This window comes from Amblyomma americanum, chromosome 4 (genome assembly GCF_052857255.1).
Source record: "Amblyomma americanum isolate KBUSLIRL-KWMA chromosome 4, ASM5285725v1, whole genome shotgun sequence".
In the NCBI taxonomy this organism is placed as follows: Eukaryota; Metazoa; Arthropoda; class Arachnida; order Ixodida; family Ixodidae; genus Amblyomma; species Amblyomma americanum.
In genome coordinates, this window is record NC_135500.1 from 52,463,717 (window position 1) to 52,489,822 (window position 26,106).

General features: G+C 48.9%; 1 protein-coding gene across 1 annotated transcript; it reads right to left on the bottom strand.

The window, feature by feature from the left end:
• Positions 1-257: 257 nt before the first annotated feature.
• On the bottom strand, positions 258-19,010 carry LOC144129496 (uncharacterized). Its single transcript, XM_077663661.1, has 5 exons — positions 18,961-19,010; positions 17,022-18,147; positions 4,780-4,923; positions 2,278-2,344; positions 258-436 (listed from the first exon to the last, which is right to left on the bottom strand). Exons 1-5 carry the CDS (start codon positions 19,008-19,010, stop codon positions 258-260), a joined length of 1,566 nt encoding a protein of 521 aa, XP_077519787.1.
• Between the last annotated feature and the right edge of the window lie 7,096 nt (positions 19,011-26,106).

Sequence of the window (26,106 nt, forward strand, 5' to 3'; positions counted from 1 at the left end):
CCTAGACCGAGATGGAGAGCAGGGTCCAAGTCAAGAAGGTGCTGCCGGGCCTCCGTCAAGACATCGGCGGAGATCAGGCTCCGGCGCCTGTTGATACGCACCTCGCAGACGACTGGCCTGCAGTAGAGGAGGGTGCTCCAGTCCTCTTAGACAGCAGCCTGGGGCGTGGCTGGTGGTCGGGTTCCTGTTTGAGCCGTGTTTTGCGGGTGGCAGGGCGGCGGTTCTTGCGGTGCACTGGCATCCCCACCTCCTGGTCCTCAGGCTCCGGGACGGAGTTGGAGGTTGGATGCTCTGAGCTGAGCCCAGGGCGAACTGGTGGGTGGCATCTGGTCATCACAGGGATCGCACTTCTGGGTGGGTAGTTGGCTGTGGGCTGGTGGGACCTCCGTAGTAGGCTTCGCGGACTGGGACTTGGCATAGGTTCCAATCATGGCGGCTGCACAAGATGGGGCCGCGACGTTTTCCGCCGGGGTCTCTGCTTGCAGGGTCATCTGTCTCACGTCCCGGTGTACAGCCGAACCTTGCTTAAAAGTAAATAAAGAAGGTAGGAGTGAAAGAAGAAAGAGAGAAAAAGGTGCTGTAGAAGAGGGCTTCCGAATAATTTAGACCCATGAACGATCACCGACATCGCACAGCATACGGGCGCCGTTGTGTTTCGCCTCACAGGAAGCGCGGCCGCCGCGGTCGGGTTCGAACCCGGGAACTCCGGCTCAGTAGCCGAGTGCTCTAACCACTGAGCCACTGCGGCGAGGTGAAGGGCTTTGAGTTTTGGTGACATTCAGACTGGTTGTTTCCGAGAGAGATAAAATAACATATGTGAGCTACCTCTGCGATAATACGCGAAAAACAGTAGGTTAAAGGAAGGAGCTATACACCGCAGCGGACACGGGACAGAGAAAGAAGACGACACAGGGCGGTCTTCTTTCGTCTTCTTTCTCTGTCCCGTGTCCGCTGCGGTGTATAGCTCCTTCATGTCTCACCAACTGGCCTACACATCTACCCTCCTAGGTTAAAGGAACATTCGTAGTTTTAAAATAAAAAAGAAGCCTGTATTTTCTGATTGGTTTTCATTAACCGCTTTAGCCTTAACGCTTGATTCTTGAAGCTCAAAGCATGGCAGTTGTCCTTCAAGTTGAAAGATCCGTGGAGAAAGGATTTCTTCGCTGCGTGTAGTTTTTTTTTTTGTTCACGGTTGGCAGAGGCATATTCTCAGCTTCCAGCACGGTACAGTTGCGTGTTCAGATAGGAGATCTCTCTTGCAGTATTGAGTTGATAGCTACTGACACTGCTCTCTGTTGCTTGCCTTCGTATGCAGCCGCGTTTACGTAAATCTGGGTTCAACAGGGCGTTTGTCTTCTGGATATATTTTAACCTAGCTTCTCTTCTTCCCTTGCAGAGATTTGGGTTCATGTATCACGGTACTGGCGCTATCTTGAGTCTGCATCGAATTGCGTCAGGGACCCTTTCGGTCCTTGCTGATTCGCGGAGTTTCCCGTTGTACCCGAGTATACGCAGAAGTATTCTTGTTGTGTTCGAATAGTGGTAATCTGATCTTCTAAACAAATTAGAGCAGTGATTTTTTACACCAGTTACTGCAAATGCCAAGATACCTGTGTACCGCAGCAGATGAAATGGGGCACAAAAGTTCAACTTATCGCTAAAAGTTCCATGTTCCGAAAACCGATCCCAGATCACCGACTTGGATATGAAACAGCGTGAGCCAGGACACCTGCCCGGATTTGACGTTAATGAGGGACGGGGAGGAGAATGAACGCAAAAACTTGGGGAGTTACCACTACGCAATGATCACGAAAGTGGCAGTAGGAACATTCAAAGGAAATATTGGCACAGCCAGAATTACTGATTGGGAGGCCTTCAGTGAAGTAAGCGAAGGGAACCTGGGAGGCTCAAAATCAACGAAAAAATGGTGCAAGACGCTGACTGACGTCAAGGAAAACTGCCTGAAAACGCTGGACAAGACTTTGGAGACACCGGAAGTGGACGGCCGAATTCTGGACCTATAGGAAGCCACGAGGGGGTTAACCAGGAGGCGGAAGCAGCAAAAGCGCAACAGGTAGCTGAAGCTAACGCTAGCGGATATCACGGCGAAAGCCGCGGAATACGCTACAAAATTCGCAAGGCACACTTGGGAATACTTTAATAGTTTGCTCTATGGAAGGCTAGGTACGGCTAAGGCGTGGCGAATGCTGAGGGCACTCATAGATCCGACACAACAAAGGCCGAAACCGGGAAGGCCATAAGCAGAATGGTGCACACCTTCCAGGGCACAGATGAAGAGCTGACCGAGAAGATCAAGCTCACGTGCTATTGAGACCCAATACATCTAGGAGTCAAGGACACACCCCATAAAGGAGAAGACAACGAGTACCTACATGGAACCATCACCAAAGAGGGCTATGAAGCGGTGGGTAAGGCTTAAAATAACACGGCTGCGGGGGAGGATAACAGCGACCTGATTCGGACCCTGTACTACGAGGCGATCCAAGAGCTTACGAATCTGTTGATCACAATATTGAAGACGAAACGATTCCGGATTAACGGAGACAGGCGTACGTGGTCATTATTCCCTAGCCAAGGAATTAACTGGTTATACAAAATTTGACACCGATCTAGCTAACTTCTTGCCTCGGCAAACTGTACTAGAAGCTGGTAACCGCAATGTTACGAAGTTACATTGAAGATGTCCTGGCCTCTTACATCGTGCTCGGCTTCCAACCGAAACTATCAACGTAAACCTTCGTGCTACAGCTAAGAGAGGAAGTCATATATGCATCCAGAAGGGAGCGAAGTCAAACAAGTGTGTAAACTAGTGTGTTGAGCAAACGCCTCTCAGGCCAGAGATGTGGGTTTCGGTCCCCAGAGCCACCGGGTACCCACTGGGGATACAATCTCTGCAACCTTTCCCGTGACCTGGTGTTGGGCTTATTGGGGGGTGCACCATAAATATTCATCATAATCAAAATGCTTCTAAACCTCTTTCGAACTAATAGACCTTTGCATAGAAGGCGATTAGTACAAGCGTTGAGCAGTCTTTAGTCCATTTTTCAAAGAACATCTCAATAACCTAAATTTAGTAGAAAAGGACAGGCTGCACAAAATGCGAGGTATATGGGAGACTATAGGTACCAAAATCTCGAAAACAAGCCTTTTGAGGTAAAATATGGCTGGGAATGTTGGCGGAAACAAGAAAACCGGTGAATCGTCTTAAGACAGCAGCTAAATTAATTGCTCAAATTTATCGTTTTAACTGTTAGAGTTAGGCACCATGTTGCAAATAGAGATTTGAAGCCGGCCATTAATAATAGCTACGACAGCGTTTAGAAATTTGAAAATACGATTGGGGCCTTGGCTCTCCACCTTGATAAAATTTCCCTACTTCACTACTCAAGTGCACTGGAGCTATTTTGAAAACGCAATAATTTCGGCGCGAGGTAGCCTAATTTGTGCAAGGAGGATCAACGCATTTTCGAAATTCCAAACACTGATATTGAAATTACTGGTGACGGGCTAAAAATCTTTAACTGCAACCAGTTGCCTAAATGGGAAAGGTAACAAGTCAAATTTCAAAACTATTTAATCAGCTTACTACTTGAGATGATTAAATTTCTGCTCTCCGGCAACGCTGGCAACTTTATGTCGCAAAGGACATTTTTTTTCACCCAAAAATCCTATTTTGGAAGTGGCTTAATATTCCTTGAAGCACGTGATAGATCTCAACTGTTCTTCAATAATATCAACGCAATTCCATAGACGTGTAAGGTTTTGCAGCCCTCTGTTTACTATGCACATAATTAGAAGGTACATGAGCTAAGAAACAATAAAGAAGGTTTTCCTAAATACCGCGCATAAGCTCTTAAGACCACGTCTCACTACGTCTGAAAAATGCAGCAAGGGCCTTAACTAAACCATTTTTTTGCATTTTAGTTCACTCTCTCACAATAACATATTTTTATTGAAAAAGCGCCCTCTATCAAACACTAGATTTTCTTACACAGTTAGCGACACGAGTAGCTCGATGATAAACAATTCCCTGCGCGACTGTAGTAGACTGAACCATACTTTTTTTTTGGTTCATAAACAGAAAGTCGAAAACTTTTTCTCAGGTTTTGGAAGTCGGCAAATAGACCAAGCTGCTTATAGAGTATATTGCAAAAGGCAAAGTTCATCGCCGATCGACGTACTTGGAACGAAAATTCGCCCTTTGAAACGACATCTGCCATTTGAATTCGTCGAAAAAAAATCATATCTGAAAATATGATTGACAGGGATTTGAGACACCGTGAAAAATTTTCGTATTGCTTTCACTTAGTTTTTTGCAAAAAGATGGTACCGAAACGTTATTTGCATTTCATAAGTGGTTTCTGATGGAAGGAAAATGACCAGAAAGCTCTTTCACCTGTCGGTGGACACTGTCGAAATGGGAGGAGGAGGGATTGAAAGGAGGTAGAGGTGCCGTAGTGGAGGGCTCCGGCGTAAATTCGACCACCTGGGGCTATTTAGCGAGCGCTGACATGGCACAGCATAAGGCCGCTTTTTGCGCTGCGCCTCCGTTCAAATGGAAATTTGCATCACACATAGCGTACAGTCCTGAACACAATACTTTGATATCGTGAATGCCGCGCGTGAATTGCGCGTCTACTAATAGGTGCTAATGAGGAAGCGGAGAAAAGAGCCAGCTACAGAAACCGGCTACATTGCCACGCTGCGTACGTAAAACCACTTTCAGATATGAGGCCTCATTAACACCTGTACACTCACCAGAGCAATGACCAGCAGCCATACTCGAGAGGCACTTGACCATGTGCCCTGGCAGGTGGCGGGTTCTGTGTCCAGGTAGTATAGCTGAGGCAGGAAGACAAGGACGTTGCCCAAGTTGGCAATCTTCGTAGGTCTCCTCGCCTCCTGTAGCCAACAGGATATCAGTCGACAACTCTCCGCCGGTGGGATATGTGGCAGCCACCCGCGATATCCACGAGCGCGTTTCCAGGCATGAGGCCAGGTTGGCACTCTAGATCTGGGGTGCACTGGTGGAGAAGGAGGAAGGCCGGAACCCCACCCCCCGCTAATGGTTCACTAACAGCTAGACCCAAAGCTGGGGTGTAATGTGGGGTTCAATGAAGGAGGAAGGAGCGGGTTGCTTGTCCCACTTCATGAAAGTTGCTTTTAGGGCGAAATCGAAGTGAGGCACTCTTTTTAGCATTGTGAAAAGAGGCGATCGGAAGCTTTAATTTTTGTTGTTCTAAGAACATATCGTTCTGAAGACCCCTCAGTTGCATGTTTTATTGTCTTGCGGGTTGGTTCGAGTAAACCTGCTGATGTTCCTAATTTTCCATGGTTGAGTTCAAACAGTATACCTAATATAACAACAAAAGCTGATAGTGAGCTCTCTACAGCGAAGCCTCAGTCGTGCTGCTGATTTCTGGCAGCGCAATACCGCCCCATCATATAAAATCACATTGCTAGCGCTAGTCATTCGATTGTAACCCGAGACTTTTGCTGCACATCAGGCTTAGCGATCGCAATCATCATTGTTGTGTGCTTTTGTGTGTGCGAAGATCGTTCAGTACGCAAAATAAATCGAGGTTGCTTTTATGTGCCTGTTTTCATGAGCCCATGTTCTTCTGCAGTCCCTGCTACTCTGTTAACCAGGCACATCTAGTTAAAAAGTGAGCGCTCTCTTGAACCAGACGATCGATGAAACAGAAAGATTTAGAAAAACGGCGAAAGGAAGTCTGAAGGCAATGCCTTCGAAAACACTTGTCCCCCACTGGGGCAACAGAAAAGTTTTGGCGGTGCCCGAATCCTCAACCATCGTCGATGCCGGGCCGCCGCCCAGCTGGAGGAGAAGTAAGCTTCGGGATGCCAAAAGGCTGCTTATAGGCAGGCAGCCCACACGTGCTTACCGTGTCGGGAGTAACCTGCCAGGTGTGCACGCTGGAAGGCCTTAACTTGAGCGGTCTTCCGCCGTTCGCCCAGGTCTTTGCGAAAGGCTGTTAGGACAAAGACCTTGTAGTAAAGGTATGCAGGGTGATGGCCTTCATGGCAAATGCCTTGCAGGTGAAGGCCTTTATGCAAGCGGCCTTTAGATCAAATGCATTTAGGTTAAATGCCTTTACAATTTAAGTACATGAAGTCTCCTCCCTAACTAGTTCTTCCACGCGATTTTCGGCCCTTAGCCATGCAAACCTTCTGCAATTGCACGCCTGCATTTCATGCTGCTATTGCTTCCGTTATTAGAAACTGTTTCCCGAATGCAATCACATCACTTGGTACAGCGGTGAATTGAATGTAAAGCCGCTGCAGCTGTATTTTTGTCCTTTGCTTTGCTTCTGTGTGGTGACAGGTACACAAGGTACTGTACAGTTCACAGTCTGCGGCTCCCCGCCCCCCCCTCCCTTTTACCCTCCGCGTATGAAGTGACATTAATGCTGTATCGAAGAGCCCGCGAGACGCCCTTCTATTCGCATTTCGTAGGTCCTACCACGCCCCATGTGGAATAAAATAGATATCTAAGGATATCAATACAGGTCCGATTCCCGAAGAAAGTGGACCAAAGAGCGGAGCTGCGGTCCCTATATTCAGTTATCTAGGCGGTCGACATGAGGGTGGTCCGCACCCGCGTAGGTGTTTCTGTAGAAATGCATGCAGATTCGGGAGTCGTAAAAGCGACTCCTGCACCTTCCTGCACCTCCGGAGTCGTCAAAGGTGCAGAAGTTGTCAAAGCGGAGAGGAAGAGGAAGACGAAGACATTGTTCGACCTACTGTCGCCTCAGCTCTTTCTTTACCTAATTTTGCCTAATTTACCTAGTTTTATTTGAATATTCGAGGACAGCAGCATCTTCAAGGCGGTACTGTCCTATGGGAATAGTACGGCTGCTCCGGTGTGGGCAAGCCTAAAGGGACCACGCCGATCTAAGGAGCCTGGCTCAGAAGAGGCGGCCATGGCTTCCCAGGCTGTTGAGCGACCGAAATGGAGACGACAACCCGTCTAGCAAGACCTCATCGTTCAGTGGGGATGAGTCAACGATTGTGAACGGTGACGAGTCAGTGACCGATATGGCTGACGTGCACAACGAGGGCTTCAAGTTGTTGAGTCATCGCAAGCAGCTAACGGTCGGGATCCCGGTAGTGGCTGAGCCCACAGAGAAAGAGGTTGATCTAAGAGAGAGGAATCTCAACTTACTTTTCGCGACCATTCAATCACTGCTGGGATCAGCTCCGATTCGTAGTAGGTTCACCATGCACGTGGCTCTTCAGCTGGATGTCTCGACGGAAGAGCAGGTTGAGAAGCTCCTGCAGAGCTCTCAGAATGTTGGCATCAAAGTTAACATGCGGTTGCCCCATTCCTACATGAAGAACACCGGTGTTATTAAGGGCGTACCAAAGTGGTATTCAGAACGCGACTTCCTTGATTATTTGAAACCAGAAGGTGTTCTACACGTGTAACGACTTGTGCGTCGTGTGGAGTCTCCAGGAAAAGAATAGGCTGCGAAGCCTACCAACTCTTTCGTGTTGACATTCGCTCCCAACTCAGAGCGACCAAAAAATTGATCTAGGATTCACAAAACACGCAGTTGCCGATTTCACTGAAGCTCTTCCACAGCGTTTTAGATGCCAACGGTTTGGGCACGTGGCCAATGTTTGTACAAAGGATCGACGGTGTAAGCGATGCGGAGTGGACCACGACTTTAAAACCTGCAAGGACGACTTTGCTTGCGCCAATTACGGTGCTGATCATCCAGCGAGTATCGGAGGCTGCCCCTTCTATGTGAGCGCTCTGCTTTGTCAAATATCCTTTATTATTGGTCCCAAAACCCAACGGACTGAGACTCCTGTCCCAGGATTAGACGAGTTCCCAGTGTTGGAGTCTGATCATGTTGTTGCGTTACCCAACAATGTCCGTAAGAGACCTGAGTCCAACAAGACGCGAAGGTCCATTGCGTGCGAGTCGGTTGTTCGACCTCCAGCAAAAAGTGTCCATGTTCCTGAGCGACCGGATCACAGCCAGACTTCATGGCAAGAGGGATTCTCATATGCACATGTGACAAAAAAACGAGCTACTGAGGCCTGGAGTGTGTCCTTATCGGCATCTTTTGTAGATGCTGTGAGTGAGTGCATTGCGCAAAATAAGGAGCTCAAAAATCAAGGTATGTCTGACGTTCTTCATGTTTTGTTTGGGGCCCTGCGTTCACATGTTGCAGCGATGGTGCCCGGTAACCTGAAGAACTTCCTACAGCTGGTGCTTTCTTTTGAGTCCCTAATTACCACCTTTGCAGCGAACTTCATTGCGATCTAATATGAATGGGATAAAACCTCGTGGATCTAATATGCACAGAAAAGTGCCGTTTATATTGCAATAGAACTGCGCTGGGATGTTAAGTCGGTTAGCTGAACTAAAACTATTCTTGAAAGAGACTTGTGTTCCAGTATTGACTCTGTCAGAAGCTGACCTGCCAAGCGGGAGCTGTTTGACTGGACATGTCGCCCATAAAAATTGCAGCATAAAGGCATTTCCTGCAGGAAGTGCCGCACTTTACATAAGAAGGGAAATTCCACATGTTTCTCTAGGCGTTGCCGATCTTTGCACGGATGACATTCATTTAGCGGCTGTGAGAACGCAGCTCGGCTCTCGAACTCTTTCTATCGCATCCGTGTATGTGTCCCCGCGGAAGAAGGTAGCATTGGATTTGTTTCTGTAGCAGCTCTGCGACCGCTGTCCAGCTCCTCGAATCATCTGCGGTGATTTCAACATCCATCATGCCATCTGGGGTGACAGGAACACAGATTCCCGTGGACGCAAACTCGCAGACGTTATTGACAGTTTGAGCCTGTGTGTTGCAAATGACGAAAGCCTCACTTTCTTCTTGCCTACAGCCTCAGCGACAGCTATAGACCTGACTGACACTGCATTCACCTTACGTCCGCGTGAGGTGGTCAACAGCACCTGACCGCATGGGAAGTGATCACTATCAAATTTTTGTTTGCTGCCGACTTTCATGTGCATGGTCCTAAAATTATCATTGCGGTCAAATGGGACAAGTACAGAGAGCACCTAGAACGTGTTTCTGGTTATATTATAGAAATGATTTCTAGTAAGCTGGCAGCAACCATGGCGGTCAAGTTACCTGATCATTTTCCGGCCCCGGATTTAAAACTCAGGAACCTTTGCGCAGCGAGAAGGGCGGAGCGCCAACTCGTGCATAAGGAGGACGACAGGCAAATGAAGACTACCTTCAATAGGCTGAGTTCTGCTATTAGACGGCACTCGAACAAGCTGTACAGGTCGAAATGGGCCTCATTCTGCGCTAGTTTGGGTTCTCACCGATGACGAGAATATGGGGAGTAATTGGCAGTTTTGCTGGAGAATCTCGCCCTTCGAAGCCTTTTGATGCTCTTGAAATACGCAAGGAAAAACCTATTGCGTGCTAGGCATAGGAATTTGCAGACGCACTTGTACGTGCTAATTCTGGAATTGATATATATACACCACCTGCTTTCTCCCGGTCTATCATGGACGTCCCGTTCAGGCTTCGTTAGCTTCAGACTGCGCTCAGTGGCCTGCGGCGCCGGTGTGCACTAGGTTCCGACGGCATCACAATAAAATGCGGAATAATCTGCCCTTGGAACTCAGAAAGGAGCTTCTAAACTTCATCCTTCGAGTTTGGGAGACTGGCGATGTTCCTCCGACATGGAAGGTGGCACATGTAGTTCCAGTACTGAATCCGGGCAAAGACAGGACGGACCACCCTTTTATCGTCCTTTGTCATTGACCTCCTGTGCAGCTAAGTTGAAGGAAAAGCTGGTAAATGAGCGCTTATCCTAGTGGCTTGAGGACAGCAAGGCACGGCCAACATGTATGATAGCTAGGATTCGGCCGAGGTTTTAGTGCCCAAGATAGTGTCTTAGACTTGGTGAGTCACATTGAACACCAGATAGTTTTCGGCCTTTCTACCTTGGGCATTTTTCTTGACATTGCGGAAGCTTACGACAACGGGCTTCAGACCTCAATTCTAAACAGTTTGCAAGGCATGGACATACAGAGCCATATGTTAAGATTCATTTACAAGTTTATAAGTGATCGTGCGGTTCGTGCACGATTAGGGAGCACCTTAAGCACCGAAAAGGTTCTATCACGAGCATCATGGAATCGCAGCGCTAGCAGGCAAGGACACAGGGAGGACACAAACACACGCTTGCGCTGAACTGTAAACTTTATTTTGAACTTGTCTGAACCCTGCCTTATATGTAACAGAAGAGAATTAACACGCAAGCGCGTCTACTGCACAGATACGACGAGGATAGTCTCAGTCACGTTTTGATAGTGCATTCAGGGAGGGTTTGATCCCGACAAAAAACACCGGCACGAAAAAAAAGAGCAAAGCATTCAAGGCTCGGTCGAGAATTTACAAACGCGAACGAACCAAAAAAAGGTAACAAGGAAAAAGCCAGGCATAAACATAAGTGGAAAAAAGCGAGACATTAAAAACAGGCGAAGAATCGGAATAAAATCAAGTCAGAAAATGGCATTGATGGGGCAACAATTAACAGGCAAAAATTCATGAAAAAGATAAATACGAATAACAAGGGTGCAGGCTAAAAAATAACAAAGCCAAAAGTTCAATGGGGCGCCAAAAGCAAGTAAAAAGATGACGTAAGCGAGGCAACATTTAAGAGGCCAAAAAAAAAATAGACGTGAAGAGAGCTGAGATGAGTGCCGAAAACTGTTAAGGTGGCCTCGAAAACAGTACAATCATACTGACCCAGACAGGAATGCGATCTCTTGTTCTAAAAGGGCTACTGAAGGCACTCTGACGCAGCCTGCTTTCAGGTTGTCAATGATGGCTGCTTCAATTATTTCCCGAGTTAGCTGGTTTTTGTTTTTTGCCAAGATTCTGGTGTTCGCAAAGATTGGAGGGCGGCTCTTGCAGGGTGGGCAGTCACGTCAGTGGATGGCCAAGTTGCTTGATTTTTTATCTTTCAAGTGCAAGTTGTGCTCCTGCAGTTTTTTGTTCAAACAGCGACCTGTCTGTCCAACGTATTCTTTGCCACAGGACAGAGGGATAGAGTAGACCACTCCCGTAGCGCATGAGACAAACGAGTCTTTATGTCTTATTGTGCATTCTTTCTTTCGTTCGGTTGGTCTGTTTACGCGCCTGCTCAGTCTGGAAAGGCGGTGAGGAGCGGAAAAAATAACCTCCACTCCCCCCTTTTTCCCAATTCTTTTTAAATTGTGGGAAACCTGGTGAATGTACGGAATTACTGCCAGTTTCTTGCTCTCCTCTCTTTCGTTGGATGTACTGTGCTTATCGCTTTGCATGGCGCTGAGCAGTTTTTTGGCTATTGAGGAAAGAAGCAATGCCGGGTACCTGGAATGAAGCATTCGCTGGGCTTGATTCTGGAAACTTGTCTCTTGAGAGTGCTCACAGGACTTGGTTAACGCGTTGTTGAAGACGGCTTGAACAATGTTTCTCTTGATTAGCTTCGAATGCGCCGAGTCATAAGTTAAGACTGGATTGTTGGCCCTTGGCTGAAAAGACCAGCAAACGTGTTCTGGTGAAAACTGAAACCTGAGCTCGAGAACGCGAATGGAGCCATTTCTTTTTGGGAACTCATGTGTTAAAATCAGGGTGATAAACTTTGATTGAAGATCGCCAACACACTGTCAACCTGCTGCAGGAAACCGTCTTCGTGGCTGTCTAATAAAAGAAGATAATCATCCACGTACCTAAAATTTTAAGAACCGGTAAATTTCTTAGTTTTGTGCTTAGTGCTCTTTTCTGCTTGGCGAGGTACAAGTCGCTCAAGTACTTGTATTACTCAATCCCTCATGATGAGTTGTTCCGATGTGTTAGCGAGCCCATTGATCAGCATGGCAGCGTGACATTCCAAATTGCTAGCGGCATCTCAGTTACCGGTTTTCTGGAGCTTTTATCCACTTATGTAAAATCCACTTACTCTGAGTGGAACGGCTCGCTTTTCAAACAAAAACAGGGGATCTGTATCGGTTCATGTATCGCCCCCATCTTGAGCGACTTGTACCTCGCCAAGCAGGGCAGAGCATTCAGCACAAAACTAAAAAATTTACCGGTTCTTAAAATCTTAGGTATGTAGATGATTATCTTGTTTTATTAGACAGCCACGTAGATAATTTCCTGCAGCAGGTTGACAGTGTGTTGGCGATCTTCAATCAATGCTTATCACACCTGATTTTAACCCATGAGATCCCGAAAAATGGCTCCATTCGCTTTCTCGAGCTCAGGTTGCAGTTTTCACCAAAACACTTTTGCTGGTCTTTTCAGCCAAGGGCCAACAAGCCAGTCTTACCTTATGTCTCGACGCATTCGAAGCTAATCAAGAGAAACATTGTTCAAGCCGCCTTCAACAACGTGTTAACCAAGTCCTGTGAGCACTCTTAGAGACAAGTTTCCAGAATCAAGCCCAGCGAATGCTTCATTCCGGGTACCCGGTATTGCTTCTTTCCTCAATAGCCAAAAAACTGCTCAGCGCCATGCAAAGCAATACGCACAGTACATCCAACGAAAGAGAGGGGAGCAAGAAACTGGCAGTAATTCCGTACATTCACCAAGTTTCTCACAATTTAAAAAGAATTGGGAAAAAGGGGGGAGTGGAGGTTATTTTTTCCGCTCCTCACCGCCTTTCCAGACTGAGCAGGCGCGTAAACAGACCAACCGAACGAAGGAAAGAATGCACAATAAGACATAAAAACACGTATGTCTCATGCGCTACGGGAGTTGTCTACTATATCCCTCTGTCCTGTGGCAAAGAATACGTCGGACAGACAGATCGCTGTTTGAACAAAAGACTGCAGGAGCACAACTTGCACGTGAAAGATAAAAACCCAAGCAACTTGGCCATCCACTGACGTGACTGCTCACCCTGCAAGAGCCGCCTTCCAATCTTTGCGATGGAAAAAGTCTTTTTCTTCTTCCACAGTGGGACGTATCACTGCCCCCTCTTGTGCAACATCGCCACGATGCGGCTAGGAGGAAAATATCAGCAAAATACAGCTGCAAAGAACCGCTGTTCAGTGAGGGAGTCCGTCGTGGCAAGGCTTCATGCGAACAATGTGCACGACTTCAGTACGGTGCGGCCGGCGCGATGAGCAAGCCGCTTGGACGGAAGTAACTGCATACGTCACATCACTGATGCGGCGCACTACTTCGTAAGGGTCGAAGTATCTGCGCAGCAACTTTTCAGAAAGGCCGCGGTGACGCACAGGTGTCCACACCCGCACCAAGTCGCCAGGCGCGTAACTGACGAAAGCGGCGTCGGAGGTTGTACCTAGCGGCGTCAGTCTCCTGTTGGCGGTTAATTCGCAGGTGTGCCAATTGCCGCGCTTCATCAGCTCGCTGAACGAAGGTCTCTACGTCGAGGTCAGCGTCAGAGTCGCAGTACAACGGGTCACATAGCATCCAACGGAGTGGTCACTTGCCGACCGAAGACAAGCTGAAAGGGGGTCAGTCGGGTTGTCGCCTGCAAGGCGGTATTGTAGGCAAACGTTACATACGCAAGAATGGTATCCAAAGTTCGGTGCTCGACGTCAGCATACATAAAAAGCATGTCGGCTAGAGTGCGGTTGAGTCGCTCTACCAATCCGTTTGTCTGTGGGTGATAGGCCGTAGCACGTCGATGGCTGGTGTGCGTCAGAGTCATCATGAACTGGGTTAAGCGGGCAGTGAAAGCAGTTCCCCGGTCAGTAACAACAACGGCGGGGGCTGCATGACGCAGGACAATGTTGTGTATGAAGAACTGCGCCACTTCAGCAGCAGTGCCTTTGACAAGAGACGTGGTCTCAGAGTACCGTGTCAGGTAGTCGGTGGCAACGACGATCCAACGCTTTCCAGATGAAGACTTCGGAAAAGGGCCAAGAAGGTCCATGCCCACTTGGTGAAAAGGGGTCTTCGGTGGTTCGACGGGGTTAAGAAACCCGGCTGGTTTCAACGGAGGAGACTTACGACGTTGGCAGTCGCGGCATGTTTTTACGTAGGCCCGCCCTGATGGGAGTAACCTGGGTCAATAATACTTCTGCTTAATGCGCGCGAGTGTACGACTTACTCCGAGACGGCCGGCGGAGAGTGCATCATGACAGGCACTCAACATCTCTGGCCGCAGCTGTGATGGTACGACAAATAGGAACGCTTTTCTGCTGCTGGAAAAGTTGCGCTTTTAGAGAACACCAGATTGTAAACTGAAGGTGTGGAGCCCGCGACGAAAGACATGCGGGATGCGAGCGTCGACGCCTTCGAGGTAATCGATGAGCGGCGCGAAATCCGAGTCCGCCCGCTGAAGCTGTGCCATTTGGGTGGTACTACTAGCGCCCAGGAAAAGAAAATCATCGGCGGGTTCCTCGGGACCGATAGTGATAGGCGCACGCGACAGACAATCCGCAACCTGATGCTTACGGCCCGACTTGTAGACGACAGTTAAGTCTTATTCTTGCAAGCGTAGCTCCATCTAGCCATGCGTCCTGAACGGTCTTTGAGGCTCGCCAGCCAGCATAAGGAGTGGTGGTCGCTTACCACACGGAAGGGTCGCCCGTAGAGGTACGGCCGGAACTTGCTGATGGCCCATATCACTGCAAGAAACTCTTTGTCCGTCATAGAATAATTGGTCTCGGCGCGCGTAAGTGTTCGGCTGGCATAACTGATGACCCGTTCGGCACCGTCTTGCCACTGGATCAGTACCGCACCAAGGCCGACTTGCTGGCATCAGTGTGGATGTCCGTGGCAGCGTGTTCATCGAAATGGGCGAGTATCGCAGTACGTTGTAGACGGTTGCGAAGCTCGACAAATGCAGCCTCTTGGTCGCTTCCCCACACGAAGGGCGTGTCGTCTCGAGTCAGTGAGTTTAACGGTTCGGCGATTCGCGAGAAATCTTGAACAAAGCGCCGATAATACGAGCACAGACCCAAAAACCGGCGAGCGCCCTTCTTGTCACTTGGGTGCGGAAAACCTGAGACGGCAGCGGTCTTGTCGGAGTCCGGGCGAACACCTTGTGCGCTGAGAACGTGAACAAGAAAGCGAAGTTCTTCAAAGCCAAAATTGCATTTCTCGGCTTTGATGGTGAGTTGTGCGGATTTGAGTGCATGTAGCACAATGCGCAGCCGCTCCAAGTGTTGGTCAAACGTGGCTCCAAGTGTTGGTCAAACGTGGTCGAAAATATAACGACATCGTCCAGGTACACCAGGCAGGTCTGCCATTTCAAGCCGGAGAGAACGGTGTCTATCATGCGTTGGAACGTGGCCGGTGCTGAGAACAGACCAAATGGGAGCACCTTAAACTCATAGAGGCCGTCGGGCGTCACGAAAACTGTCATCTCTCAGTCCCTTTCGTCCACTTCAATCTGCCAGTACCCACGAGAAGTATCGGGCGTCCCGCAATCGATCGAGCGCGTCGTCTATCCTGGGCAGTGAGTAAACGTCTTTTTTTGGTCACGTTAAGTTTTCGATAGTCAACACAGAAACGCAGAGTGTTGTCCTTTTTTTGACAAGAACCGCCGGCGATGCCCATGGGCTGATGGACAGCTGAATGACATCGTCCGCAAGCATTTCGGCAACTTGATTTTGAATGGTTTCTCGCTCCATCGGCGAAACACGGTAGGGGCGCTGGCAGACGGGTCGCGTAGTCGCATCAGTGATGATACGGTGCTTGGCGAGTGGAGTGCGGCCGACCTTCGAACACGTAGTGAAACAGTCCGCAAAGTCTGCCAAGAGGCGCGACAGAAGATCCATCTGAACAGATGGCAAGGCCGGATGTATTTTGACTGACTGAAGAGCGTGGTGTGGGCAAGCGTTCTCTGAAGTGGATCCCCCCACGGGGCACAAACGTGGAAACTCAGCAGCGTCGTGGAGGAAAGCAATAGCCGTGCCTCTGACGAGGTGCTGATATTCGTTGGAAAAGTTGGTCAGGAGGATGTTGGTACGGCAGTCACGTAGTCGGACGAGACCTCGGGCAACAACAAGGCCCCGCTCAAGCAGCAGTGGAGTATGGCCATCTGCCACGCCCTCGTAATCGTGGAATCGGTCGTTCCGCACGAGCACAAATACACTGCACCGCGGTGGCACCGTAACGTCCTTCTGGACAATGCGCAGAGCGTTGCTGCAAGGATCTCGGGAATCAAAGCGGGCCACGGCCTGTTTGGTCGAGAACGTGACACGTGCGTCCGTAAAGTCGATCACAGCACCGTTCGCCTGCAGAAAGTCGATCTCCAGAATCAAGTCTCTGGAACACTCAGAGAGCACGAGAAATTCACCAACGTACGTGAAACCACAAATTCCAACCCTAGCCGTGCACTTGCCAAAAGGGAAATTTAAGTGGCCACCAGCGGTCCGCCCAGGGTCGCCGTCCACGGTGTCAGAACCTTTTTAAGGTCTCCAGCAAAGGCACGGATCATAACGGAATAATCAGCACCGGCATCGAGCAGCGCGGTAACCTCAGTGCCATCAATTGTCACCCGCAAATCGGATGCAGCGTATCGGGTACTGTCGCTGCCTCTCTCTGTCCAGGTATCGTAGGCTCGATGGTTTCGCGATGCAGAATCTTGACACATCTCGATGTCAGCGGCCTTGCCTGCAGAGGTCGCTGGTGTTTTTTTCCCGACGAGGACTGGGCGAGCAACGGCCAGCGGAACTGGACGGAACGGCCGGGGCCGCGTCCAGCGGAACGGCCGGGGCTGGACGCACGATAGCGGAGAGGCGAAGGCGAACGGGACTCGCGCCTTCCAGAGTAAACACGGTTCTGGCGCGCCCAGAGTTGCTCCGCAATCTCAGGCGGTCGTTCACCGTTCTGAGGACAACGTGCGTCAGGACGGAAACCGCGAAGACTCACTTGGCGGTACGGACAGGCTCGGTAGAGATGACCGGGCTCTCCACAGTTTTAGCACAGAGGCCTACGGTCCGGTGTACGCCACAAATCTGACTTCCGAGGACGTGGCTGAGCTGTAGCAGGGGCAGTTGCATAATATGGGTTGGTGCTACTCACAGCAGACGTCGAGGGAACAGCGGAGCCAGGTGCGGTTGCGTGACATGTGTCAATGCTGCTCATGGCAGGTGTCGGAGTAGCGGGACCGTAGCCAGCTGAGCGACGTACAACGAATGCATATGTGGGTCGGGCATCGAACTGGGGCGGCGCTTCGGGAAAAGGAAGCGCATGCTCAACCTGCCACATTTCGTCCCCGACGACTTCTGTCAGCGCTGCCAGGGGCCCAGGCACAACCTGGGGCAGTCGGAACCGCTGGAGTTCCTCCCGGATAACTGACCGAATTAGTTCGCGCAATGCGTCTGTACTGGCGCCTAGGCACGACGAAATGGTTTCGGGCAAAATGCTCTTGATGTCCCTATTGTACTGGCGAACCCGTTGTTGGAGCGTCGTCTCTATGGTGGCCGCCTCGGTGAGAAATTCCGCTACAGTGCGAGGTGGGCTGCGTACGAGGCCTGCGAAGAGCTCCTGCTTAACCCCTCGCATCAGATGGTGAAGCTTCTTCTCCTCAGTCATGTTGGGATCGGCACGCTTGAACAGAAGGGCCATGTCCTCGATGTACATGGGCACACTTTCATTCGTGTGCTGGTTTCGGGAGTGCAGAGCAGCTTCAGCCTTCTCCCGGCGGTCGGCGTTGAGGAATGTAGCCAGGAGATTCTGGCAAAACGTCTCCCAGGTGGGAAGGGTAGTCTCGTGGTTTTCAAACCACGTCCGGGGAGATTCTTCCAGAGCAAAATATACGTTATGGAGCTTGCGCTCGTCGCTCCAGCCGTTGTAGTGGGCGACCCGCTCGGAGGTCTGCAGCCAATCCTCAGCGTCTTCGAAAACGTCTCCGTGAAAAGATGGTGGTGTTCGCGGTGGGTGCCAAAGGATCGGCGCTAGGAGCCGGGGGTCAGTGGTAATGGCAGTTGGACTGACCGGGCTAGGCTGGGTCGGCGCCGGGGACCCGGTGTCAGTGGCCATGTCAGTTATGCTCGGTGGCCGAGGCTGCGTCGTTCTTTTAGGCGGGGGAAGGGGCCCAAATTCAGGCGACTCCCCGCGGATACGGCGGCTGGGTCGCTGGTGGACAGGTGTGAGTTTCGTTGTGATGTTGTGCGGAGTGCGGTAGTCGGGAAGCGTAGCCCAGCACCTCCACCAAATGTTACGAGCAATTCGAAGGAGAACCTCCGGAGACGAGATGTAAAACTGTGGCGGTCCCTAAGTGGTCCGAGCGCGCGAGCGGGAGAGAAACATCCTCTTCCTCCACGTATGCAGGCGCTTTTTCTTCTTCCACAGAGGCACGTATCAATATTATGTACTGCCCAGAGTACAACGCGGAAAGGTGTGTGATGTTCGCTTCCTTCAAAAAGACAGGAACCCGTCACAGCACAGTTCAGGACATTGTCTACCCGAGTGGAAACCGGAAATGCAGAAGGGAGGCTGCACGCCTTCTTTTAACATTTTTGCAGGACACGGATCTTGTTTCTTAATGGTGACAGCTGGAACGGACTATGGCCTGCTGTGACTGAATGTGTGCGTAGATGGTGTCTTCTGGAGTGGACTACGTTATACTGTGAGCGAATGTGTGTATGGATTATGTCACTACAATATTACTATGTTCTACTGTGACTGAATGTGCATAGATGGTGACTTCTGGAGTGGACTGTTATGTGGACTGTGTGAGTTATTGTGTGCATAGATGGTGACTGTGGGAGAGGAATGTGTGTGATTTAAGAGACTGTGCGCATAGCGGGGTAGATGCGACAGGCTTTAGAACATTATTAGCACAGAAGGGACGCTACGGTGGAGCAACTGCCGTCAGATAAAACAAGGCTAACCCCACCTGTAGCATTCAACACCTCACCTCAACTCAACTCGTCAAAGCGGGCGTGGTTCTTTGCCGGCCGCGGCTAGATTACTGCTGGGTTGAGTGTGACATGCGGCACAACCTGCGTAGCAATACCTCTTTGGAGTCAGCATGGGCGGCGCGGATGTCGACCTCCATGTCGCCATTTAGGACGGCCGCCAGGAAGGCGCACCAATGGTTACCGTTTTTGTGAGAAACCTTGTCTCCGGAAAAGTGAACGCCAATGGTCGAGGTGCGTTTCCAAGGTAAGCACGAAGAATCAAGGAATTCCTCTGGTAATACTACTTCAGGTTTCAAGTTTGAACCACTCCTCGCTTGCGTAACGGCAGTCGCTTTCCTAATATCACTTCTTTAACTTATTTATTCATATTCCAACAACTCTCGCTGCATAACATCATCGCATGACCAAACCAAGGTGTACAGTTCCCTGGTTCGTGGCGTCTTTTCGTGTGAAATGCGACGAGAAAAATGAAAACTGTACGAAGCTTTCAATAAGTGTGCACTGCGATATGTTCAGGCGCACTGTGGGCACAGCGGCATGTATGTTACGTTTGATAGCCCACTGAGAGGCTTTACAAGCTGTGAGGTAAATACATATCTCTTCAGATAAACTGTGCAGGACTCAGCACTTCACAATGTGCTGAAACAAAAATAAAGTAGCTGCGGTTTAGCTACTGCTGATCCTGGATAGAGAGCGAAAGGTGTGTTGTATCGGGCAAGTGACGCGGCTTGGCGTCTGTGACTGCGCTGCGCACTCTAGGTAGACAAAGCGCTCACCCTGCCACTCTGGCAGATGGCTAGTTAAATTAATGGTTGATCGCGAGAGGTTGGCCTTTAAATTAACGCTGCGGCCTATTGCTGCACTGCCGCGTGTTTGCCACAACGTTGTCGGCGCTAATGCATGCAGCCCGCATCTCTCTCTCCCCACCGTCACGTACCTCAAGTCGCGATTGAGGCGTCCACTGACCTAGGGCGCCAGTTATGCGCCCTTCCTTTCCTCAGAATCATCGGAGCCTAGAACGTTGCCAACTGCATCGCCAATTGACACAATGAACGCCGACAGCTTATAGAAACAGAGACGAGCGCTCGGTTTCGGCGGTGGTGGCGGCTGAGTGACGTCTTAGCTTTCACGCGCACACGGCGAAGAACCTACGGAAGGGAGTAGTAAAGCTTTCGCTTTAATATATGTGGTAACCGATGGGTTAAACTAGCTAAAACGCATTTGAAGCCAAACGTCAGTGCTTACAGTCAACAGCCAGACTTCACCTGCAGCATACTAACCACGGCAGAACTCTGCAGGGGCATCTGCAACATGCTGGTAGTAGTGAACTGCAACACCACTTTTTTCCAAGCATGTGTCGGGACATCCCCGCAGGGGGATAATGGTGATCATTGCGCCACCACGGACTCGAGCATCCACGCTTCGGCGTGCGGGCAGCGCTGTGTGCAGGGAAAAAGGGGACCCTGGTGGTTGAGCCGATGCCGAGTGTTTCGGCCTTTAAGGCTTATCGGCGGAGGCAACATACCAATTTGGCCCCAGCTTCCTGTAGAGGGCACCTGCGTCCTGACACCAGTGGCGGTAATGTGCAGTCGCCCATTCCTTTACTCCACTCGATCTTTCATTTTCGTGTGGTTTTCTTGCAACTCCCCTACCTAGTACTCACTTATTTGTTTTTACTTTTTCCCTCCTGGCTGGGGTTAACCTTGTGGGGTGAATTGCACTGTTTACATGATATTGTGTTATATTTGGGATGCGCAGCAGTCGAGGACAGGGCTTGCTTGGAAGTTCCGGTCCCATCCCCTAGTTCGGCTCTTTGGACGGTGGTGCCACCACGGCGGAAGAATATATACATTTTTGGCTGCCCCTCACCAACAATACGATCGCTCTCATAAAAGAGTGTGCACCAAAACAACAGCTTAGTTCACGAAAAAACAAGAAGGGTTTCAGAAGTATCGAGTGGTACACCGTAAAGAAACGGAAAAAGCAGGCAGGAAGATATCGGCGCTCATACTTTCTATGTCTCTGACGGATGCTTTGGGCTTTGGCTAGAAGGTGACGAAACTTGCCAGCGGCGGCCTACTCCTTCAGATCCGTGACAAAGCGAATATTTCAAACTATAAAAGGGTACAATCTTGGAAACATGCTGCCTTTTTTAGTGCGCATCGATTCCTGAATACAGTGAAAGGTGTGATATCTGAAAAAATTTGACTCTTAACAATGAAAAAATATTGAAGGGTCTTAAAGACCAAAACGTTAGTGAAGTCCGCCAAATAAACATCTCTAAATACGGTAATTAATGCTCACAAAACACATAGTCCTGACTTTTTCCTCTACTGAGCACCCAGAATACATAGAGGCAGGATAACTGAGAAGAACTGTACGAACCTTTGTCCCAGACAATGTACACTGGTTCAGAGTTTAAAAAAAAGAATATATGTTTCAAAGAAGCACGTAAGCGATTCGGGCAGATAGTAGGCCCATTCTAGTTCGCAGCAAGAACAAATTTCGCCGATGTGCTGCGACAGTGCGCTGCGCCACACTGGACTTGGGCACCTGCCCAGGCCACACATGTGAGCCTGAGGCTGAGCCTAGCGACGCACGGCTACTTTCGCTGCGTCTGCCCTCAGGCTCACTGAGGAGCCTGAGGGCTGACGCAGCTAAAAAAGCTGCGCATGCCTCGAAAAAGGCCACGGACCTCTGACTCGGGCACGCCAGGCTACCCCTTCGGAAGAAGCCTACAAATAGTTCACCCGTGGGTTCTCCAGGGCCTCCAGAGCCTCTAGTGACGAGATGGACGTAACGCCGAGCTCACCTCTGCTGCTGCGCCAGCGGAGCTTTCTTGAAGAAAAGAAGAAAAAAAACACACTAACGGGCCCCAAACAAACAGAGACCTAAGTTTCCTTAACAGATCCCCATAAGTCATGATGGGATTCCTTATACACTGCAATTGGAGGGGACTAGTAAATAAGTTAAACCACATAAAAGAGAGCTACATTCTCACCTGTAGCCTTATGTGTACAGGAAACGAGAATAGGTATGATGGCGCTGCATAGAAACTGCTATATCAACAATGTCTTGAGTCGTGGAGCGGAGATCTGAAAAAGAAACGTCGAGTGGGAGAGAAGTGCTGTGTATTGTGGTCCTCTATATGACAAAAATATCTTTGTTCGAATGTTTATCAAGGCACGTAGGCTATGGAAGACAACTGTATTAGCAGATAGTACACACATTTCCGCCGTAAGAACCTTTTCGTTCGGATCGTGTGTTATAATCGCCATTTTCCTGTCATTGGCTTGTTTTGATATAGCGGAGATTTATTGAATAATATGACCATAAAAGAAGCTAGTTCAGTCAGAGTGCCTACACGTATCGTTAGATATACCGTCAGTATCGTGGGCAAAACAATTTCGATTACAAACCAGCACCCACACATCCGTCTCTATTACTATTATGTATTAATGGTTCAAGATGAAAGAATAATTTTAATGGACAGTGAGCTCAGTGCAAGCGTTCTACCCACGAAAATACCCTCTTCGTATTCTCCTATGACATCACCGCAGTGTGAAGAACTGATCGTCCTGATCAAAAGCTACCTATAGAAACGATGAGCAACAAAGGGAATGAACAGGAAGGGATGGAAGAGGATTGACGGCTTGCTGACGTGATGCAGGATGAGACGGCCTCTTTTGGATAAAGACCCACAGATGGTTAGGCCCCGTTGTCCTAAATAGTCCACGGCGGAGGCCCTGGCTCGTGCAAAGCAGCAGGGGTAGGGGGTCTTCATTGTGTTGTCTGGTTCGTCTCGACTCGGTGGCGTCGTGTCATCGTGTGGTGGAGGCTGGGGATGGAGAGGGGTTATCGGCGGAGTGTGCGGGAACAGGTTCGCCTTGGGTGTATCCGAGCATCTCGTACGTACAACTGAATGCCTGAGCAGACAACAGGCTCCCAAGTTCCGGGGCGGGATGGGGATGTCATTCATCATGTGCACCAGAATGTAACTGGGAAGCAAGCGGGACACGGCAATATTGCTTAATGTAACACAAAAAAATTTTGTTAACTATTGCGTCATCGTTTCTAACAGGCATATTTGACTGTTCCTTATAAAGAGTCATTAATGATCAAAGTGACTACGAAGATTTGCACATTTATTATGGCATGGTGGAAACATGGTGTCTACGTTGCAATATGTCATTCAATGTGTGTGCACGTCTGCCCGTCACCTTTACAAAAAAGGGCTTCTATCAAGAGCACACGTATCCAACCCGTGAGTCTAATGTAGGTGCAGGAAAATAATTCAAATATATAGGCATTTTTCTCTCCTCGGACTTTCAATCGCCGGGCCACATAATTTACTTCGGAATGTGGCTTTGATTCCCAGTTTTTTTAGGCAAAATTTCTGTTCCCCACCCTATGGCCTCTAAGACTAATTAAATTTAGTATAAGTGCGATGAATATTTGAGCGCGTATGGGTAAGATTGGGCACTTAAACCTTAGAGGTAATTATAAAACTTCAAAAAATACAAAACAGCGCAGCCAGATTTCTCCTTGAAAACTACGACAGAAACCTGTCGGAGGCTAACATACTCTTGGCAGAGGCTAGAGGCTAAACATACTGTTCAGTGGCCGGACCTAAAGACTCGCAGCAGAAAGATCTGTTTGAAATTGTTTTAGAACATAATCATTCCCAAAGTGACATTAGTCGGTAGAAAAACATCAAAACACCTTCGTATATATCCCAAAGAAAGGATCGCCCTTTAAAAATCAATGACTTGCTTTCATGGGTGGCGTTGTGCAATATTCTTTCTTTTTTTCTGTCCAGGCAGCGCGCGCATAAAATTTTCTTCCGGCTGGTGCGGCACAATTTACATCTGTGAAGGGTTTTACCATGCTTCAAGTGTAACAATGCATTCTTTAACCTTTTGTCTATTGAAGGAAATCTTCACTTTTGTAACGCCTTATTGGCAATGCTGGTACCAAATAAATAAAATAAAGTAAACTACTGAAAGAAAGCATTTATTAAACTTCCCACTTTGCTCAAACCGTCTTCTACTACTCTGTCCCTGTGTACCATGGACGGAATCTCAGTGTATACATTTAAGGCATGTTTATTATGATCCTATAGTGCCACAGCTGTTGCTTAGTTTGTTGAGCAACCAGCTCGCAGGCAGGAGATCTGGGGTTCGGTGCCAAGAGCCACTGGGTACCCACTGCTGAGTGGGCGTGGGAGCAGCTACGTGATGCGGCCCTTCAATTTTGTCCGTTTCTTTTCCCAGGTTACTTCATGTCTCCATCTTGGCGCCTTGTATACTTCGGAAGCACGGGAATGCAACGACTCGCCAACAAGTTTCGTAAGCTTTCACGGTGAAGACTTTGACCACCACTGTCAACCCTGCTGGACCGCTTCCTCGTTGATCAAGGCATCCGGATCGACTATGTCATCAACACTCGTCGTCGATAAGTACTGCTGGCGTGTCCCGGAACTGTTCAATGGTCGTGGGAGCAGCTACGTGATGCGGCTTTTCAATTTCGTTCGTTTATTTGCACAGGTCAGTCATGACGCTTGTCTTTACGCAAGTAAATCGGACAATGTCTGCTTGTTGCTGTTCCCACGCCAGGGAATACTTTTGTCTTTGCTATATGAGTGCGTTGTTGTTGTCAAAGAGCTGCTTCTGCTGTCCGGTGATGTGGAAGAAAACACAGAACCGCGATGTAATACCCGTTTCCACGATGCAGGGGATGATGACGATGCACAGCAGAAGCAGCTGAGTGATATGTTTGGGTTGCTACAGGATATGAATATTCGAACCGCCAAAATGGAGAAAGACGAAGTCTAATTAATCAGTACTCTCAATGAAATCAAGAGAAGTCAGGAGGCAATTCTGAATCGTTTATCTGATATTGATAGTAGGCTAACTGTGGTCGAAGGCAAAACTGCTACCAGTGGATCGTTGCAGAAGGAGTGCCAACGATTACGATGTATTGCTGATAGCCTAGCTAGTGAAAATTCGAAACTGAGGGCTAATCAGGCGGAACTCGAAGATAGGCAGCGCCGTGATAATCTTCTGTTTTATGACCTTTCTGAAGCCAATTCTGAGTCCTGGGATGAGACTGAAAAAAAAACGTGTACTTTCCGCAGCCTTGAATTTGCCACCGTCGGAACTATCGATTGAACGGGCCCATAAACTTGGAGCTTTTTCTGAAGATAAAAGCAGGCCAGTTATTGCGAAGTTCTCATCTTTTAAAACAAGGCAAAAATTTTCTTCTCAAGTTCTAAACTGAAAGATAATGACATTAGTGTAGGTGAAGATTATTCTCTCATGACTCGGCAGGCGCGGAAAAAACTCGTTGAATTTGGTATCGCTCAAAAGTCTAAATTCAAACTGTGCTATAATAAGCTTTACATGAACGGCAGGTGTTACTGTTACGATCAGCTTAACGAAAGCGTTTCTGAAGTTCGCGGTTTTGGATGCCTTTCATCTGAATCGCCCGCAGATTAACGATGCGTGAGGGGTAGTGGGCACCCGTCACTGTCCAATCGCTCATTATCGTTTCTGTATACTAATATTAGAAGTGTTCTGCCTAAACGTGATGAGCCTTGTGCGACTATCGACGCATGTGATGCCGACATCGTTTGCGCTACTGAAACGTGGCTTCCAGCTAAAGTTGATAGCTCGGAAATATTACATTGCGGCAAGCATTTTACCACTTATCGGTACGACAGGGGCGACAGGAACGGTGGTGGTGTATTCATAGCTGTTGCTGACACACTTTTTTCTTCTCCTGTTAATGTTGTTACCAGATTAGAACTTCTTTGGCTTGAACTGTGCACGCGCGTGAAAAAATTGATTTTGGGCGTTTGCTATCGCCCTTCCTCGTACAGTGCCACTTTCGTTGAAGAACTTCATGATGCTGTTTGCGCGTTTACCGTTCGCTTTCCAAATGTTCCTATTCTTTTGGTTGGAGACTTCAACTTTCCAACTATTATTTGGTCCAATGTACGTTCTATGCCGACCCTTTTTCTACGGAGTGCGATGGTTTTTTGCGCTTATGTGCCGGCTTTAATTTCTCCCAACTTGTTACTAAGCCTGCCCGCGTTACATCTTCATCGTCCAACTTGTTAGACCTTGTTCTTACCACGTCGCCTGATCTTGTTGCTCCAATATCTTGTTTTCCGGGCTTAAGTGATCATTGTATGCTTCATTTTTCATTGAACGTCGTGTCACCACGCCAAAATAACGATT

Excerpts from the sequence above, each read along its gene's own strand:
- LOC144129496 (XM_077663661.1), bottom strand. The coding sequence starts at position 19,010 with ATGGCGACATGGAGGTCGACATCCGCGCCGCCCATGCTGACTCCAAAG. Across the intron at positions 2,345-4,779 it reads GGCTGCTGGTCATTGCTCTG|ATGTATTGGGTCTCAATAGC; the intron begins GTGAGTGTACAG and ends CTTGACTCCTAG. Across the intron at positions 437-2,277 it reads CTTCATCTGTGCCCTGGAAG|CCGCCATGATTGGAACCTAT; the intron begins GTGTGCACCATT and ends CATCTTGTGCAG.